This window comes from Puma concolor, chromosome E2 (genome assembly GCF_028749965.1).
Source record: "Puma concolor isolate L17-30 chromosome E2, mPumCon1.1.hap2, whole genome shotgun sequence".
Lineage (NCBI taxonomy): Eukaryota > Metazoa > Chordata > Mammalia > Carnivora > Felidae > Puma > Puma concolor.
In genome coordinates, this window is record NC_141681.1 from 17,995,164 (window position 1) to 18,015,404 (window position 20,241).

The 20,241-nt window shown below is 39.8% G+C and overlaps 1 protein-coding gene across 1 annotated transcript in view; it reads right to left on the reverse strand.

The window, feature by feature from the left end:
- Positions 1–2,247: 2,247 nt before the first annotated feature.
- SNTB2 (syntrophin beta 2) overlaps positions 2,248–20,241 on the reverse strand; it is a 109,123-nt gene continuing 91,129 nt past the window's right edge. Inside the window, exons 5-7 of the mRNA XM_025920772.2 lie at positions 18,854–19,050; positions 12,451–12,635; positions 2,248–9,678 (exon numbers count right to left, since the gene is read on the reverse strand). Of these exons, the coding sequence (XP_025776557.1) occupies positions 9,586–9,678; positions 12,451–12,635; positions 18,854–19,050 (475 nt within the window). The 3' untranslated portion in view covers positions 2,248–9,585. The remainder of the gene's footprint in view (positions 9,679–12,450; positions 12,636–18,853; positions 19,051–20,241) is intronic.

Genomic DNA, 20,241 nt, shown 5'->3' on the forward strand with positions numbered 1-20,241 from the left:
TCATTGAGAGGGCAGGGCTGGGTCTTTTTCAGGGCTTGATAGGGGACTCACTTCATATTTGCTGGATGTATTAATAATGAATTCATTAAGAAGAAATAAGGGACCCTAACTGACAGATGAGAGTGAGGCAGAGTTGAGAACATACTAACCTCCCACACTAGACAGGGCCGCACAAGTTGGAAGACAGAATGAAAACACAAGTCCCTACAATTAAGGAGGGCTGTGTTAGTCTGCTCAGGCTGCCATAACAAAATACCACAGGTCGGGTGGCTTAAACAATAAAAACTCATTTTCTCCATGGTTCTGGAGGCTGGAAGTCCAAGATCAAGGTGTTAGCAGGGTTGGCTTCTTCTGAGGTCTTTTTTCTTGGCTTATAGATGGCGATGCTTTTGTTGTGTCCTTGCATGGTCTTTACTGTATGCACAGGCATCCCTTATCTTTGGCCAAGCTTCCCTTTTTTTATAAGGACACCAGTCAGATTGGACTAGGGCCCACCCCAACAGCCTAATTTTAACCGAATCACCTCTTTCAAGGCCCTATCTCCAACTACAGTCACATTCTGAGGCGTGGGGGGATGGGTTCAGCATTTGAATTTGGTGGGACACATTCAGCCCATGGCAAGAGCTGGGTTTGAGATCCACTGGCTCTGTGCTCACGTTCTCTTTGCTCTGCCTACTCAGCTTTCTTGGGACTCTTGCTTAGCTGCTGTGTTCCAAGAGCCTGAAGTACACAGACTGACCCTGCCGACAAAGCAGGGTTTCTCAGGGGAAGCTCCCCATCCTGGAGGGAAGCTGCTTCCAACGGCAGCTTGGTCACCCATTTCTCCTTAAAGGATACCTTGAAAACAGACTCTGAGGGGCGCCTGGGTGGCGCAGTCGGTTAAGCGTCCGACTTCAGCCAGGTCACGATCTCACGGTCCGTGAGTTCGAGCCCCGCGTCAGGCTCTGGGCTGATGGCTCAGAGCCTGGAGCCTGTTTCCGATTCTGTGTCTCCCTCTCTCTCTGCCCCTCCCCTGTTCATGCTCTGTCTCTCTCTGTCTCAAAAATAAATAAACGTTGAAAAAAAAAAAAAAAAGAAAACAGACTCTGAGAACCCCTCAGTGCTGCAGTGGTGTGGCCATTGCTGGGGCTGGGGGAGTCAGTGGAAGAGGGAAAGGGGAAATAAAGGCATTACATTTATTTGTGGGCTGGCACATGGAAGATGTTGAGGCTTCCTAAATCTGAATCAGATCAAGAACTTCCTATTCTAACTTTCTCCCTAGAGCAGAAATCAGATTCTCAGCTCCCACACATTAGAGCTCCCACACTTCAGGTAAAGAGTCATTGACTTGCAAATACACAGTTCCACTTTCTTGCACAGCACTTTTCCAGATAGGATTCTGCTGATGGTGACAATGTGGCACTTGTGGTAAACCTGAGCTTGGACCAGTGAGTCAACTTTGCTTAGCTAATACATCCTAGTAAGATCAGACTATACAAACGTCAGCATTCTAGGGCTCATGCCAAGGAATAGATTCTTAACTTGGTTAAGGAGCCCTTGGATGGGGGCCGAGAGTGGTGTGGAAGAAGAGGAACAAACACTGAGTTCAGGTGAATAACAGTTTGGGAAGGTAGGGCCAGGCCAAAATCTCAAGCAAAGTGAGTAATGGACACCCAAATAAATGGAGCACTGATGATTCCTAATATGATTCCTGAGAAACCATCTCCCCTCCTCTGTGTGACTCAAAGTATAATAAAGCTCAGACTGATCCAATGATTAAGCTCCTGTCAGTGAAAGTCAGTGATGGAACTAGAACCACAACTAGGTTTTTAGGAATTTGGAGTTGGCCTAAATCTGCTTAAAAATGGCACCAGAAGAGACTGATGAGACATGACCATCAAACGCCACTTGTGATACTGGATAGGCTCCTTTGCCAGAAAGGAAAAGGAGAGGTTGCTGGGACGATGGGCACAATGTGAATGGGGTCTGCGGATTGGGGGGTAGTGTTGTGCCAGTGTTGATTTCCTGGTGGGGAGGGCTGGACGGTGGCAATACAGGACGGTGTCATTATGTTTGGGAGGTACACACTGAGAATTTAAGGGTGATAGAGCATCATGTCAGAAAAGACAAGAGATGATAATGGAACAAATACAAAATGTTAACAATTGGGAAATTTGGGCGAAGAGGATGTAGATCTTTGTTTCGTACCGCTCTTGAAATGTTCCTGTAGGTTTGAAACCATTTTAACATAAAACAGAAAAAAAAAAATACAAGTCTAAAAGCATTTTTTTATTTACAGTATAAAGGTTACAAAGGTATATATGTATTTATATATATAATACCCTTAAGTTACAAATTTTCATTGTAATGTACAACGCTATATATGTTGATGTGCAACTCAAGGGGAAGTGTTGTCTATGCATTTATATTTATTGAGTACACATAAAGCTTTTTTTATTATCATTAAGAACACAAATACTGCCCTGTTTTATGCCATAAGTTTTGATTTGGTAGCCTGGTGATACCAGATGATTTGAGAACTAAATCTTAAACAACACTTAAAAAGAAGTCCTGTTTAAATACAGTGTTCTAAAAAGAAGAAAAAAACAGAATATCACATACTTTTAATTTTTTGTAGAAGCATTACTCTAGCCTTCTAAGTCTTAATACTTAACAAAAATTAAAGTTGTGTGGAACAAAATACACACAAGGGAGTATAATCAGAATTTGCACAGATTAGCCATAATAGGCCTTCATAGGTAGTGGTTTGCCACATTATCTTCTAGAAGATCTTGGATCCGGTACCAAAAGGGAAATATTCTTTGGGCACCAAGGTCTTATCATGCTGAAGACATCCAACAGATTGTAAACATAATACTGGAGTCTTATGCCGGAGAAAAAAGTACAAAACTAAAATGGGTTCTTGTAATAAGGGTAGATTTGCTATAGGTGTGAAGAATATCACTGACAATGATGATTATTCCAAACCCAAAACTTAGTTGAAATCATTTCCTCTCTCCCAAATTCAGGTAATTCACAAAACAGAGGTGAAAAACATAACCGACGCCCATTAGAACAGGACTAAGATAGAAGGCAAGCAATTCTTCCAACTTAGGAGGAATAGACCCTTACACCACAATACTTATGTGCTGGTTCCAATTCCATATAATCGTTAGCACCTGATTGTCAAAGTGTAGGTTTAGAGTAAAGGCCATCACACTGAAGGCAAGCTGGATGGAAGGGACTGTTACTATCTGAATATTATGAAAAAATTCAATTAACCTCTCGTTTCCTTGAGGTGTCCTTTTTATTGAGTTTGAATGCCAGAGTGTTCTAGAATAAGTGGAATTTTGCCAGGTTTAAAATAACTTCAATTGGACACACCATCTACCATGTGTAAGGACTTCCAACAAATGAGACATTTAAAGGGTGTAAGTGTGGAAATGAATGGGTCAGCACAATTTAGAAATGGGGTAGATGAAATAAATATTCAGCTTTGCTATTTATAGTTAAAAGAAACATTTCTTTAAAGTTTATTTTGAAGGAGAGAGAGAGAGAGAGAGAGAGAGAGAGAGAGAGGCGCAGATATGGGGAGAGACAGAATCTCAAGCAGGCTCCACACCATCAGTGCAGAGCGTGACGTGGGGTTTGAACTCACGAACTGTGAGATTATTATGACCTGAGCCCAGATCAACAGTCAGATGCTTAACCAACTAAGTCACGCTGGTGCCCCAAGAAGCATTTCTTTAAAAAGGCTTTCCTGTTGATCCACTTTGGGTAATAGAGCTTAATTGTTGTTGTTGAGATTTATCTTGCTAAGGATGTTCTACACTGTTCTTCCCAAACTAAAGTCTATTTTTTTTTAAGATTTTTTAAGTAATCTCTACACCCAACATGGGGTTCAAACTCACAACTCCGAGATTCAGAGTAGCATGTTCCACTGAATGATCCAGCCAGGCGCCCCACTAAAGTCTAATTTTGCATTAAAAAACTAGGCATAATGAAAAGACTAACCTACTTAAGTGTGCTTGGAGTTCTTTCATGTTGGCATGGACCAAAGACCAAGCATCATTTTAAACATTTTCCAGTTAGCCAGAGTAGCTGGACTGCAGATGTACTTTGGTAAAAGTATGAAGTGGTTAATTACTTAACCACTGATTGATAAACAGATGGCAGGGTGTAATTGAGAAATAATGGATTATGTGCTACTTGCAGGCAGGAACTTTCTTTTGGACTCTGAAGAGAGCCTGTGAAGAGTTGTGTGTTAATAACTGCTTAGTACATGGAATACGTGAATTAATGCGTCGTTAATTAGCCTTGCAGTGTCAGAATTTCCCTAGGCCCCCAAAGAACCTTTTGTCTATGCATAAAAGACTTCTATTACTTTGGAAGAGGTGACAGAACATTCAGGTTCCAAAGGTGTATATGTGACTGGCATAAAGAGGGGCTCAAAAACTAAAACAAAGCATTTGCGTCAACCGCATGGAGCTAAGATTACAACAGAACTGAGTAAGGTACTTAGAGGACTCAGAAGTTAGAAATCTATCAGGGTAGCTAATCTTACAATATGATAAAGTATTGCTTCTCTAGCATAGCTTTTTAGCTTCAACCAATCTATTTTGGAGCAATTCAAGAATTATAATTCAGATGGTGGATTTTGTTGAATATAATCAAATATTCATTAGAGAGCAAGCAATCATTTGCAAACGGCCTTCTTTATGAATTACATCAAATTTAGATTCACTTTTAAAACTTAAATATACTTTGGTTCAGTCACCTGAAGTGGGAAGAATAAGAGGTGGCAAGAAGTTTATGTTCAAGTTTATCAGTTTGAAACAAAAGAAGAAATCTCATTAAAATATTTTGTGGAGTTAATACATAACAACCATTCTTCTAGTTGGTGGTTTAGCTAGTGTAAAAAAAAAAGAAAAAGAAAAAGACAACAGATGTACAGGTGTGCCCCATGAGCCTAGTTTTGGTTACCTTACTTTAACTTGAAATTCTATCTTTGATAGAATGAACTTGTATCATTGATCTGCCAGATGTGTTGTGTGTGTTGTAGAGAAATGGTTTCAAATCTGCCACTAAGTAGTCTATTACCAGCATAAAGTAAATTTCAGTTATCAGTACACCATAGGAGTAGCTAAATTGCTCAAAACCACATAATCCTGAAATACAACATGATTATTTTATAACTGTCTGCCATCACACATTTATTGTCTATACACCCAGCACAGGGAAGGAGACAGCTTTAAAAAAGAGGGAGGGGGGGACTGCTGCTGTCAGTATTAAAAGACAGTATGCAGAAAGTCAAACTAATTCTAGATTACCAAGCAATCTCGAGAGAGAGAACAGCAGCAAATGGCAGATTCTTATGCTTTAATCTTCAGGAGGGGGGTTGGAGGGAAACCGCAATAACATCTTAAATTTAACTGAAAGAGATTTCCAAACTTAAGATAAAATATAATACCACCTGGCATATTATAGACCTGATCGAGATCTACATACAAAAAGAATGAATCGGATTATGGTCAAATTCAACTTAAAGTTTAAGCAGAATCCCCAATTTAAAGAAGTCTTTTTTCCTTGGGTAGATGTTTGATCTGACCGGAGCAATTTGCTTTGAGACCAAAGAGATCTGACATTTCACTTCTTCATGATCAACTGAAAAAAGATGACCTTTGGCTTTCTAACCAGCCATTCATTCATGCCATCAATGGTGGATGGCAGCGACAAGGAAATGTATGCTGGATATTTGGACAGTTTAAATATTATGTACAATCAATAGCTTATAACCAGTGAAAATAAGAACAGTTCAGCGTAAGTGTCCAAGATACAAAACAGCAGAGAAAGTGCTTAAGTCTACAGGTCTTCCCTGAAAGCTTCAAAAATGTTTAACTTTTAAGTAGGTAGGGCTTTTAATAGAATTTGCATAGCAGCGTACAATAAAATTTGCATTAAAAAATATGGAGATTCTTCCATGTTTCTGAAAACATACAAATATATCCACGTGCATATAAATTAATAAACAAGAAGACCTGGAGGTTCTCACAAAATTTAAAAAAAAAGTTCATCATAACCTTTTCTCAAAGTGGTCACACTTTTGTCCATCAAAACCATTTACAGCGAAAACTTCTTCTGGGAGAAACATAATCTTGTCCAGATTCCACACAGCTTAATTTTATTTTTAAGAATAAATTCTAGTTTATTAGCTAAGTGCATCTAATCAACTGAAAAAAGCTTGGTTACCATCCTGCCTAGGAAGATAAATTAGGAAAACAATCAGGGACAACTTTAATCATTTGTTGGTTAGATTAGATTGGTAGGTTAGATTAGAGAAGAAATAAATAATTCAATCTCTCCTGCCATCCAATAATGTTCAATAACAAAGTTTGTGAGGGTATAGCTGATAAAAACATGCACTATCAGACTTCACCTAGCCTAAAAAGTGCTCAAACATGGCTTTAAAATAGGTGAATGACAAATAAGGTAATATTTTTGATTGCCTGTACAGGTCCCAATATGTAATCTGAACCTGTCTACTAGGTAGGTGAGTTTGCAGTTCGAACTATCTAATAAATACTGTATAAACATACATTTAAGTATTACTTCATATAAGATAATAGATACTAATTTCTAGGTAAGGTTTGTTTGGTAACTTCAGGAAAGGACTTACCTTTTTCAGAGTAAGAATGACTGAGCCTTTTCTTTTTCTTTCCTTTTCTTTCTTTTTTTGGAGAGGAAAGGGAGAAATTTTAAGGAATGAGAAGGAAGAATTTTCACACACCAGGTGGCTACTTCTAGGCTTCTGTGTGGAATATGGAGAAGACGTCTAAGCCCCAGGTCTGGGGGGGGGGAGGCGGGGGGTCGAGGGGCACAGGAAGCGATCCACTGGAACAAGGCACACACACTACTCTGCAGGTTCCTTCCCGTTCTACACAGGCAAGCCCACAACATTCTCAACAATTTTCCTAATTCGAAATGAAAAAGAAATGAAAAGCTGTTCTATAAAAGATGTGAAATATCAAAAATGCCCATTTTTAGTTATCATTTGAAAATAATTTGCCATGTTTTGGCATCTTAATACAAAATACATATTAATCAAGGCTGTCCCATCCATAAAAAGCTCTTCATCTGTGGTTTGAAAGTTCCACAAACACACTTAGTTGAATAACAATCTGGTCACCCACGAGTGGAAAGCTGCTGATGTTAAACAGGCAGCTTAAAGGCTCTTGCTCTCGGGGGTGCTAGTGGTCAAAGGAAATCTCCCACACATTTTCATTTCACATTAAGACTCAAAAGATTTAAAAACCTTATGGACCTTGGTGACAATTTAAGCTGGAACAAAATGAGCCAAAATGGCTCACATGCTTTTCCTTCTCCTGCCCACATTTTCATCACACCTTTTTTAGAGTTCTTTTTCATGTAAGCGATGAGCAGGGTGGCTCAGAAGTTCCCCCTGAAAATATTCTCAGTGGCTTAGCCTTTCACACTAACAAAGAAAACCTCCACCAAATGGCTTCGCTGCAAAGTCTGTGACTGCATGTGCAACGTTTCAGATTAATAATGCTCTCACTGCAAAGAGTCTAAGCTCCCTTATCTGAGGGTATTATGTGTTGAAATTCTGCTTCCAGAAATCATAGCTGGACCTTCAAGATATTTTTTTTCCTTCCCTATTTGCAAATTTACTTCAGCTGGAGCCAAATACAGGTTTATGAACCTTTAAAACGTAAAAAAAAAAAAAAAAAAAAAGCCCTTGAAACACATATTCTAGTGTAGATGTCAATTTCCAGTTTTAAGTGGACCACATCATTCATTGTTGGAACTGTAGCTGGGGGGAGAACAGTTCTCTCTCCCCAGCCTGTGCATGTGGTTATTCTCACCGTACACAAGGGGAAGGAGGACCGACTTATGGGCACAGGGAAAACAGTGGGGTTACAATGTCTAACTCAAACTCTGTTCATGAGTCTGCTCTTTCAAATGTCCTACCTAGGTCAGTCGGCACTCACACCAAATAGCTCGTGTTTTCCATATGATTGTGGGGTTTTTTCCTTCCTATTTGGAGTGCTACCTTCCTCCACTCTCCAAAGAGCTCACACCCTCTTACGGCATACCTCATAAATCTAGTGAGAGCTCGGCATAGACTTTTCTTCGGAGAACACAGAGAACATCCAAGTCAATATTACCTTCTCTTTCAGATCTGGGGACTGTGGTAATCTTGACATTTTAGACAGCTCTTATATTATTTTGAATGTTTTCAGATACATACCTCCTTCATAATTAGGAAAAACAAGCTGAACGTGTTTCTCTAATACTACAAAATCAGCAATCTTACTGCTACTATGTCCTAAAGATGATGTCTGGCAATGCTTAGCAAAACCCAGGTAGCTATTCCATGGTCTCGTCACCCTGCCCGCTGTCGAACGCATTACTACACCAACAGTGAGTCTTGAATTAGCAGCTGCCTGTCTGTACCCATCTGCTTCCACAAAGGGCCGGGGCCAGGGCCCTGCATGGGCTCACAAAACCCAAAGCAACTCAACATGATGTTTGTGAAGAGCTGCCTTTATAGTCTACTCTTTAAACAAGCAGGCTCTCCAGAATTTATCTTCCCCAATGAGATCTGCCCACTAGAAAAGATACTACTCAGGAAATGCATCTTAAAGACTATTCCTCAAAACTAGGATGGATTATCTCCCTGGAATGGCAGTGATATCCAGTTATTCATACAGTGACTAATAAAGCTCCACTAACCCTAACCAAAGGCACATTTGGTAAGCAATAAAAAATGGCTTAGGCTAAAATGAGGACTTTCTTTTAAAATAAATCTTATTCCCTGGCTCCTACCAAAGATAAATCAGAAAAATCTAAAACAAGCAAAACTCTTCTTTCAAATCAGTGGCTTCCAACTTGGTTACCACTAGAAAAGAAGTGGAAGGCAAGGCAAATAAAAATTTGCAAGTTCTAAGTCCTAAAGTTAGCACTTATGAGTGGCAAAGCTTGTGATGTGATGGGAAGTGATGGCCAGGGTGGGATGCAGGAGAGCCAGGACACATGGAAGAACGCTTGGGTGTGCAATTCCAGGACTTCCTAGGGTGGAAGGAATAAATGACAGCCAGCTCCAACAGAATGTACGACCTATCTGGAATGGCCAAGAAGCACAGGCTGCTGCCAACTAGCACCTGGGAAGAGATGGTCAAATAAAGCAAGAGACCAAGGCTAAGCTTGCAACAAATCCTGTAGGAAGAAGAAAACGAAAACAACTCTTCGATATTTGATTACGTCCCAAAAGAAACCCCACAATGAGCCATCCTTCTTAACAGGGGAAATAAACCTAGTTACTTAGAAACCACATTAGGAAACTATACAGTCAATCAACAGCTTCATGTTGGAGCTTATTAGAGTACTAGAATTTCTGGCCAAGGTAGCTTGTGAAAGGCAGGCTCTTCTTTAAACATGGTTACTGTTCAGCAGTGATTTGCAGGTCCTTGTCAAGGCACTGTGCTGGAGGAGAGAGAGCTTTCTTTTTGTGCTTTTTTTTTTTTTTTTTTTTGAGGTGGAAATACTTCTTGTGACATTCAAGACTCTTTTCTGATTTTTTGCTGCTCATACAAGCAGTCCCATACGAGTGACTTTGGCTGACAAGAACGTGTGCAACACAAATACAATCGGCTTCGGACAAGAGTGCAGGTCCATGGTCTGTGGAGAAAGCGCATCAGTTAGCACTACCATACACAGAAGCTTTATTTGCAAAAAAAAAAATTTAAGGTTTATTTTCAGAGACAGTGTGTGTTGGGGGAGGGGCAGAGAGAGGGAAAGACAGAATCCCAAGCAGGCTCTGCAATGTCAACGCAGAGCCTGACACAGGACTCGATCCCACAAACTGTGAGATCATAACCCAAGCAGAAACCAAGAGTCGGATGTTTAACTGACCGAGCCACCTAGCCGCTCCTACCCAAAAGCTTTAATAAACAGACACAAAATAAGCAAATTTGGACGTGATGTTCTACTTTTTAAAAAGAATTTGGATTAAGAATGTCCCAGATTTATAGAAATTCTTGGGAGTTTCTTAAAGCCACAAATGAAAGTATACTCTGAAGTAAGATCATTCAGTGGAGGAATTAAATACTGGTGTGAGCTCCCGCATCACAATTAGAATACAACTGGTGGTGTACCAGATCCCACTATGCCTGGTAGAGAGAACTAAAAAGTACAAGATGTAAAAGAAAGAGGAATATCCTATATGGAAACCATTCATTATGGTTATATTCCCAGCAGGAAATCACGGTGAACTCAACTGAAATGTGACTATGGATGGGTATGATTTTTGACATCCCTCATAGGTTTGTAATGGGAATGAGAGCTCCCAAGGCTCGTTAGAAGGGCTAGCTATACCCTCCTAAGCACAAGTGTCTAATCTGGATGGCTGACACCAGAGGAACAAGGAGACCTGGCGTCAGGCTGAGTGAAACGAGTGATTCGTCAACCATTGGCGCTGATACATAGACTAGGAATTGGACCTTGTTAACTATGCCTTTTAAAGAAAAGTAAAACCTGATTCAAAATATAAATTACAGAGCACTAATTTCATCATTAAACTTTGTATATATTAAGTATAAAGCAGGAATTAAAACTATATAGCCAGGGGCGCCTGGGTGGCTCAGTCGGTTGAGTGTCCGACTTCGGCTCGGGTCATGATCTCACAGTTCGTGAGTTCGAGCCCCGCATCGGGCTCTGTGCTGACAGCTCGGAGCCTGGAGCCTGCTTCACATTCTGTGTCTCCCTCTCTCTCTGCCCCTTCCCTGCTCATGCTCTGTCCCTCTCTGTCTCAAAAAAAAACAAACATTAAAAAAAAAAAATTCAAACTATATAGCCAGGATTGCTAACACCTGGCTTGCTAAATGACAACTGCTAATAATAATTTAATAGGTTAATTTAATAGAAGCATTTAACTCTCTCTAATGCTTCAGGCTTTTGAAAAGCCCTGGTCCACGCCCCAATCATAGTCTCCGACAGGTTTATCTTTGAAAATAAGATTTTTAGACATAATTTCTTATTTGGAGGTTGAACTACATTATCTCTAAGATCTCTTTCAGTTATAAAATTTCAAGATTCTGTTTTGCAAATTTCCACCTATGGTGATTGTGTCAAGAGACATAATAGTTCATGTATAAAATCTGAACTACTGGCTGAAAACTGATAAGAGAGACAAGGTATTATTTTACTCCTTTATCTTAACTTATGATTTCTGAAGTATACTCAACACACTCTGTAGTTCACTAAGGGAAATCATGAATTCCTGTTGACATTTTTTTTTTTTAAAGACAAGGATATCAAAAAAAGAGCATAACTGTATGGAGATACCCATGTATCTTTTTTTCTGATCATCACAATTTCTGTAGCGACCAAGTCACTCTGTTACTTTTAACTCTTATCTCAACCAACTGCTAATAATAGCAATGGATAGAATTTATTTATTATAGTTTACCAGCTTTTGCACTTTATATCTCATATTCGATAAAAGCCTGTGTCTTAAAAGGGCTGTATTTTTTTTATACCATTCAAACAAAACTTTTTTCTTTTAAGTTTATTATTTTGAGAGAGAGAGAGAGAGAGAGAATATGAGCGAGGGGCAGAGAGAGAGGGAGAGAGACAATCTCAAGCAGGCTCCATGCTGGCAACAGTGAGCCCAGCACAGGGCTCAAACCCACAAACCATGACATCATGACCTGAACCAAAATCAAGAGTCAGATGCTAAAGTAACTGAGCCACCCAGCTGCCCCCAAACAAAACTTTTTAAAAAGGGAATGATTTTTGGGCACCTGGGTGGCTCAGTCGGTTAAGCATCCAACTTCGTCTCAGGTCATCGTCTCATGGTTCGTGGGTTTGAGCCCCGCATCGGGCTCTGTGCTGACAGCTCAGAGCCTGGAACCTGTTTTGGATTCTGTGTCTCCCTCTCTCTCTGCCCCTCCTCTGCTCACACTGTCTCTCTCTCTCTCTCAAAAATAAACGTTAAAAAATTTTTTTTAAAAAAGGGAATGATTGGGGCGCCTGGGTGGCGCAGTCGGTTAAGCGTCTGACTTCAGCCAGGTCACGATCTCGCGGTCCGGGAGTTCGAGCCCCGCGTCAGGCTCTGGGCTGATGGCTCAGAGCATGGAGCCTGTTTCCGATTCTGTGTCTCCCTCTCTCTCTGCCCCTCCCCCGTTCATGCTCTGTCTCTCTCTGTCCCAAAAATAAATAAACGTTGAAAAAAAAATTAAAAAAAAAAAAAAAAGGGAATGATTTCCTAATGTGGGGAACAGAAAACACACACACACAACCCCCCAAGCCCAAACCCAATACATCTTGAAGAACAATTTTCTGATTGCAAATGGACTATCAGTCCATAATTTTCTATACAAAAGGTAAGAAGCAATGAGAAAACAAAAGAATATTTATTAGAGCAGACATGGTTTTCTGTGACACTCTTACCAGTTCTCCCTCAGGACCACCAAAATCCAAATACAGATTTCTGATGCCATCATCAGCAGACATTTTCAGCCTTTCAAAGGGGTAGCGGTACAGTATGCTGCTGGAACCTCCATTTTCCTTGGAGACAGTGAACCCATTTTCATAGTGGACAGTGAGTCTTACTTCTTGGCCATTTAATGTGCAGCCTGTTGAAGACAAGCAAAAGCCATCATTAATAAAGTTACTGCTTCAGTTATCAAGTGGAAAAGAATTCTTCTGACTGCAAAAAAAAGGAAAAAGAATCTTCTTTTGAGAATGTGCAATACCTAACCTACTTGGAACTCCGTCAAGTAAATCTTTTTCTGGTTGCTTGCATCCACATCTTGATGGAGATGAGAAAAAGATGGCCATAACTCTCCACGACATCTGATTTGATTCAGTTTAATTCAGTGAGAGTATCAATTAAACACCTGTGCTGGAAGTAGGCTGTGTGAGGTACCGGAGAAGTAACAGACATGGTCCCTGCTCTCCAGGACTTCATAAATGAAAGGCATAAACATGAAATCCCTAACCACATGAGGTAGAATAGATAGAACACGACTAACAATAGAATGAATAAGGCCAAAGTCAAGGAAATGTTTCCTGGAGGAGATGGCACTTCAGATAGGCCCTAAAGAATAGGTCAAACTTGGGGTGCCTGGGTGGCTCAGTCGGTTGAGCGTCCGACTTCAGCCCGGGTCATGATCTCACGGTCTGTGAGTTCAATCCCCGCATCAGGCTCTGGGCTGATGGCTCAGAGCCTGGAGCCTGCTTCCGATTCTGTGTCTCCCTCTCTCTGTGACCCTCCCCCGTTCATGCTCTGTCTCTCTCTGTCTCAAGAATAAATAAACGTTAAAAAAAAAAATTAAAAAAAAAAAAAAGAATAGGTCAAACTGCATAGGCAGTGAAGTATGGGAAGGTTTCAAGTGAGCAAGAAGGAACCACCAAAGGAGCAAAGGCAGAAATGCCTTTCAGGGGCAGTAACATGGTTTGGTTGGTATCTAGGAAGAGGACAAAGATAGTGTGTATTATCAAAGGCAAAGGCTATAGTTGGCAAACGTCATACAGTCGGACCTATCAAAGATAAAATTCAAAGGGTTGATCTGAATTGACAGGACAAAAAATTCTGGTCATCAAGATTGGCAAATAAATGTCTTCTCTCAACACTGGTAAAGTTTCTGTTCCATTAACACCTGAGCACAGTTTTGTTGTTAGTGCAGTGTTGTTGGTGCTACAAGCGTGAGGCCCTCTGAGACCTGGGAATTCACATAGCAGTTTGTCAGTTCAAGTCCCGAGTCAGACTCTGCACTGACAGTACAGAGCTTGCTTGGGATTCTCTGTGTCCCTCTCTCTCTGCCCCTCCCCTGCTCTCTCTCTCAAAAAAAAATAAATCAACTAAGAAAAATAATCTCTGGAGGTAGAACTTGGGCATCAGTATTGTTAAAAAAAAACTCTCCTGGGGGCACCTGGGAGGCTCAATGGGTTAAGCATCTGATTCTTGATTTTGGCTCGGGTCATGATCTCTTGGGTTCTTGAGATCAGGCCCTGCTTTGGGCTCTGCGCTGACAGCATGGAACCTGCTTGAGATTCTGTCTCACCCCCTCTCTCTGCCCCTTTCCCACTTGCACATGTTCTCTCTCTCAAAATAAATAAACTTAAAAAAAAGCACAACTCTCCAGGCTATTCCACTGTGCACAGAGCATTAATACTGTTTTTTGGGCACAATTCCTGATGATTAGGCTAACCTTATTTAAATAAGTAAATATAAGACATTGGGATTGGGATGAGAGGGCCAGTAATACTCCATTATTCTCAGTCCTAGACTTCACAGAAAATCCTCAAACTAAAATTCTAATGTTTCTTCTAGCTTCTCGGTGAATATTATATTGTAAAATTCTTTAAAGCGATGGTTGTGGTGATGAGGTTAACTCATGGCTCCTTAGGAAAAAAAATAAAAATTACTGTTTTTTTCCCATTATTATACAAGTATGATATAACTTTAAGAAGTGAGACATAAAAGTAGCCTATTATTGCACTTGGAGTTAGGTATGGAGTAAAAGCCAGGGATGTCAGGTGTATAAGACAGTATCTTCCTCAACAGCTAGGATGTGGATGTACACACCCACCCATCCTCTCCTCTCTCTGTCCGTTTGTCCCTCTTCCAGGGACAAGGCCAGTCCCTCCATCTGTGCTTTGGATCCCATCCATTCCCACCTTCTCAGAAACTGTCCAAGGTTGATTATTCCTTCTTCCTTTGCATTTTCAACATTTCCCTTTAAACTAGATCTCTCCCATTAACCTTTTTAAAACTTCAGGTTTCTCTCATTATTGGAAGAAATGCCATCACTTGACTCCTTACCTTCCTCTTTCTCTCTCTTTTTAAAAGATTTTCTTTTTAAGTAATCTCTACACCCAGTGTGGGGCTCGAATTCACAATCCTAAGATCAAGAGTTGCATGCTTCATCGACTGAGCCAACCAGGTGCCCCTTGTTCCTTTCTTATAGCTATTTGGTCAAAGGCATGAAGTAGGTCTTACTTATTTTTATTTCTCTCATTACAAAACATAGTACTTTGTAATTAATAAAACAGTAAATATTTGTTGACTTAGCGAATTAAGAGAAACTGATACTGTATATGTCCCCCAGGAGTTTAATCTGGGCATAAGAATGAGTCATTGAGAGGGGGAAATTCAGGGGCTTAAGGCACTGGTTTTGGAGTCAGAAGAGACCCAATTCAAGCCCTACCTACATTAACCCCAGTTCTTCATCTTTTTTAAGTTTATTTTGAGAGAGAGCATGTGCACAAGTAGGGAAGGGTCAAAAAGAGAGACAGGGAGGCAGAGAGAGAATCCCAAGCAGGCTCCACACGGTCGGCACAGAGCCTAATGTGGGGCTGGAACCCACGAACTGTGAGATCATGACCTGAGCTGAAATCAAGAGTCAAAGGCTTAACCGCTTAACCAACTGAGCCACCCAGGCACCCCTCCAGTTCCTTCATCTTAAAAATGGAGGTGATAAAACTTGCCTTAGAAGGGTGTGTGTTAGGGTTACAGGAAACATGCATTCCACTCATGACTTCTAACAACTCTGATATGTACTCATTATTCTTTCTGCTTCTCATTATTCACAGGCAGGGGCTATGCCTACAGTATCCATTTTAGCATAGCCAGTAAAAGCAGAGTATATACTCAATCAGTATTTACCTAGTAGATGAATAAAAAGGGATTCAAGACGACTTTATAAAACTGAGAACATGGGTAAAGCAAACTCTTTGGTCATATGTCCTAACAATATAAATACTTTAAAATGCTCATTTTTCTGGGGCGCCTGGGTGGCTCAGTCGGTTGAGCGTTTGACTTCGGGTCAGATCATGATCTCATGGTTTGTGAGTTTGAGCCCCACATCAGGCTCTCTGCTGTCAGCATGGAGCCTGCTTTGGATCTTCTGTCCCCCTCTGTCTGTTCTATCTGCTCTCTATTTATTTAAAAATAAATAAAACATTTTTTAATGCTCATTTTTCTTCTCCTCTTGCAGATTTTCTACATATTTACTAATGCAACTCTTCCCATGTCTACTACTTCTTAGTAGTAGTTCTTGTTTGATTTAAAAATTTTAATAAGCTTAGGTAATTGGTATGATGAAATTAGCCTTTAAAAGCATACTTCTTGGGGCGCCTGGGTGGCGCAGTCGGTTAAGCGTCTGACTTCAGCCAGGTCACGATCTCACGGTCCGGGAGTTCGAGCCCCGCGTCGGGCTCTGGGCTGATGGCTCAGAGCCTGGAGCCTGTTTCCGATTCTGTGTCTCCCTCTCTCTCTGCCCCTCCCCCGTTCATGCTCTGTCTCTCTCTGTCCCAAAAATAAAATAAATAAACGTTGAAAAAAAAAATTAAAAAAAAAAAAAGCATACTTCTTAAAGCTCAAACAATTATACACATATATGTATTTTCATATTTTGAATTCCTGTGGAATTCACAGGATGGAAAATGATAAAGCTTAATGCACCCAAGGGAAATAACTGTGTGCTCTGCCTAGTGATCCTGAAGTTCACATTTGCTAGAAGGAGAAAGTCTTTGTGTATCAGAAGGATTACTGGTCAATTCTACTGTAATCTAATAAAGGTTTAAAGCTAAATGAACATTATGAAGTTCATGTATTGCATTCACTAGTAAAATCTCATAGGTAGTCCCTAACATTTTCCTAAATGAGTAAACTATATAATAAATAAATAAATAAAACATAATGAAACACATGAGACAAAGAAACAGAACTTAAATGATTTCTTCTTGTCAACTTCCTTTCTTTAGGCCACAGATATCTGAATATGTAGTACAATGTGCCATAATTATAATTTTAAATAAACCTTTCTGAATCTCCCAACAATTTAACATAAAGGGGTAACGTGCATCTGAAGGACATGCTGGCTTACGTATGTATGTGTGTGTATACGTGAAGGTGGATGTGCACAGTAAGCATACACATATCAAGACATAACAGATCAGGTGTGTGCATGCACGCACATACAAAAACACATCTGAAAGGAATTCGGGCTCTCATCAAAGCAGTTCACCTTCAGCCAGTTTAATATATCTGACAGAGCTCTAAATACAGTAATGAACAAGTACGTTTGTTGACCTGAATTGTGGAAATGAAAGTATTACCAAGGTAAGATTAAAATACAGCTGTGAATGAGAATAAAAAAGTTCAAGATTACCAAAAAATGTTTCTTTTGTCTATTTTAAAGTATAAGGACCCAACCAGTCCTTATTCTCTCTCCCCAAGCCATCTGCATTTAAATAACTGTGAGCCAGGGACTGGACAGATTTTTATTTCCTGCCACAAGTTTAGCTGTCAGACACAAAACAACATGAAACTAAAAAAAATGTTAAAAATCCAAGTTGCATTCTTTGTTTTGGGAAACAGATCTCTCTGGATCCTTGAAGAGGATATGGTGATCCCAGATGCCAGTCAAGGGCCTAAAGAGTGTTCTTGGGCTCCCCAAAGGAACACGGGGCATTGTAGACCTTCACACTGAGGACACAACCCAGAAAGCACATTCTGTGGCCAAGACAAAAACCAGAGTCCTGCAGCCCTTAATGTGGTGACTAACATCTCCAAAGAGAAAACGGGCAGGAGACAGACAAGTGAGAAAGACAATGTGGATATGGTAGCCTTGGTCAAAATCCAATGTGGGGTCTTACTAGTCATTACTTGAATCATCATTGTGGTTGTGAGGAAAGTACCGAGCAGGTCCTAAAGAGTTGAAGAATTAGGTCATTTTGACAACACTTAAAAAACTGTCGCTGTGCCAGTTTTAGAAGATGACCCACAGAAATGCTGCCTATGCAAATTCTAAAGCCATGGAGATCCCTCACTTTCCAAAAGCAATGGAAAGAAAGATAAGTATCACAAGACATTCTGCTCTTCACACATTTTCTCTTTCTAAAAAATCCTATAAAGCTATGTTTATAAAATAAAATGCATAGAGAAGAGGGGCAAAATCAAATAAACTGACTTTGCAGGCAAGATAATCAAAGTAATTCAAACCCTATTAGAAACTCAAACATTTTGACTATTCTTTGTTCTTGCTAAAATGGAAAGTAATCTGGAAATATCTATACAGATGTATATGTGTACATACACAGAAATATATACAAATGAAACCATAAGGGTGCCTAGGTGGCTCAGTCAGTCAAGCATCCAACTTTGGCTTAGGTCGTGATCTCACAGTTTGTTAAGTTTGAGCCCCACATCAGGGTCTCTGCTAATCAGTGCAGAACCTGCTTTGGATCCTCTGTCTCCCTCTCTCTCTGCCCCTCCCTCGTTTTCTCTCTCTCTCTCTCTCTCTCTCTTTCTGTCAAAAACATTAAAAAAAAGAAACCATATAGACTAGCCACAAGAGGGCGTTTCAACAATGAAAAGACACCACCAGGCTTCTTTCCTTTAGATGCTTATTTCAGTAAGTACTGAGCACACACTTTCAAACTTTTGAAGACAAATTCCTACTCAAAATTCCTCATTTTTCTACAGCCATAAGCCTTGCCAGATGCTTATATTTTAAGGATGTCTACCCATATCTTAGACACCAAATCTTCTGAAATAGAGGGTTAGTGCATCTAGTACTTCATCAATGAATCTTTATACTATCACATACAGATTAATATGAGGAACAGCAAAACTGCCATGTTGTACATAGGGTGTTATGAATGAGCCACGTACAAGGCTACTACTGAATGAGAAAAACCAGGTTTCTTTCTATCATGATAATTTTAAGCTGCCATATTTTGGAATATTTTTAAGTCTGGCACATATGTTAATAGTTTTTACTTTAAAATAAAGTATAACAGTTCCATTTAACTACTGCTAGAAGTGATACATCAGGATCTATACCTAGAGAGACTTCCTTAATTAGTTCAGCAGCAGCATGACAACCCTGAACAAGTATCCTGGTCCAGGTTGACAGATCCCGATGTGTCTCCACTCTGAAGAGATGCATCTCAATGCCCTGCCGAGAGCCCGTCCGAGTAGCAAATGTAAGGTCAGATCCAAGTGAGGGTGATCGACATCCAGAGCCAGAATGAACCAACCTAGGATCACAAAAAGGGCAAAGATCAAAAAGTAATTAATGTATCATTACAGGAACATGTCAGAAATTTATACTGAAAAATAAGCAAAAAATTATAAAAGCCCTCAGCAGTTATTGGAAAAGTACATTTCAAAATAATATTATATAGTCTTTGAAGTATATACTATTCTGTTTTCCCATAAAATGACCCCTATTGTCACAGGCAGAACACTGGGTTGGATGGGCTAATGCCCAATTTTCCACTGGCTTTTTTATGCTCTCAAAAGGCTATACATACCAAAAAAAAAAAAAAAAGATTCAGTTTTGGTTAGGAAGTGTTAAGCCCCCACACATGCACAGCCTCCCCTATTACCATCACTCACTTGACGGTAATTTTTTTTTTTAAACCAAGAATGAACCTACACTAACACATCATAATCATCCAAAGTCCACAGTTTACTTTAGGGGTGACTCTTGGTGTTGTACATTCTATAGGTTTGGACAAATGTGTAATGACATATATCCATCATTATAATATGCAGAGTATTTTCAATGCTCTAAAAATCCTCTGTGCTATGCCTATTCATCCACCTCTCCTCCTGGCAATCACTTATCTGTATACCTTTTACCTTCTTTTCTTAGTTGCATTAGCAACTAAGCATTGCTGGTATGATGTTGAAAAGGAGTGGCAAGAGGGGACAGGACATCCTTGCCATGTTCCTGACCTTAGTGGGAAAACTTCCTGTTTCTTCCCATTAAGTATGATGTTAGCAATAGATTTTTTGTAGATAGTCTTTATCAAGTTGAGAATGTTCCTCTCTATTCCTAGTTTACTTTTTTTACTATGAGTGGGTGTTGGATTTTGCCAAATGCCTTTTCTGCATCTCTTGATAGAGTCATATGATTTTTTTTATTTACCTTGTTGATATGATGGATTACTTTAATTGATTTTCGAATAATGAATCAGTCTTGCATATGTGGGATAAATCCCATTTGGTCATGGTATATAATTTTTTTTATACTTTTTTAAATTCATTTTGCTAATATTTTGTTGAGGACTTTTGCATTTATGTTCATGAGAGATACTGGTCTACAGTTTTCTTATAATGTCTTTGTCTGGTGTTGATATTAGGGTAATGTGAGCCTCACAGAATGAGTTAGGAAGTATTCCCTCTGCTTCTATACTCGGAAAGGGATTGTAGGGAATTTTTTT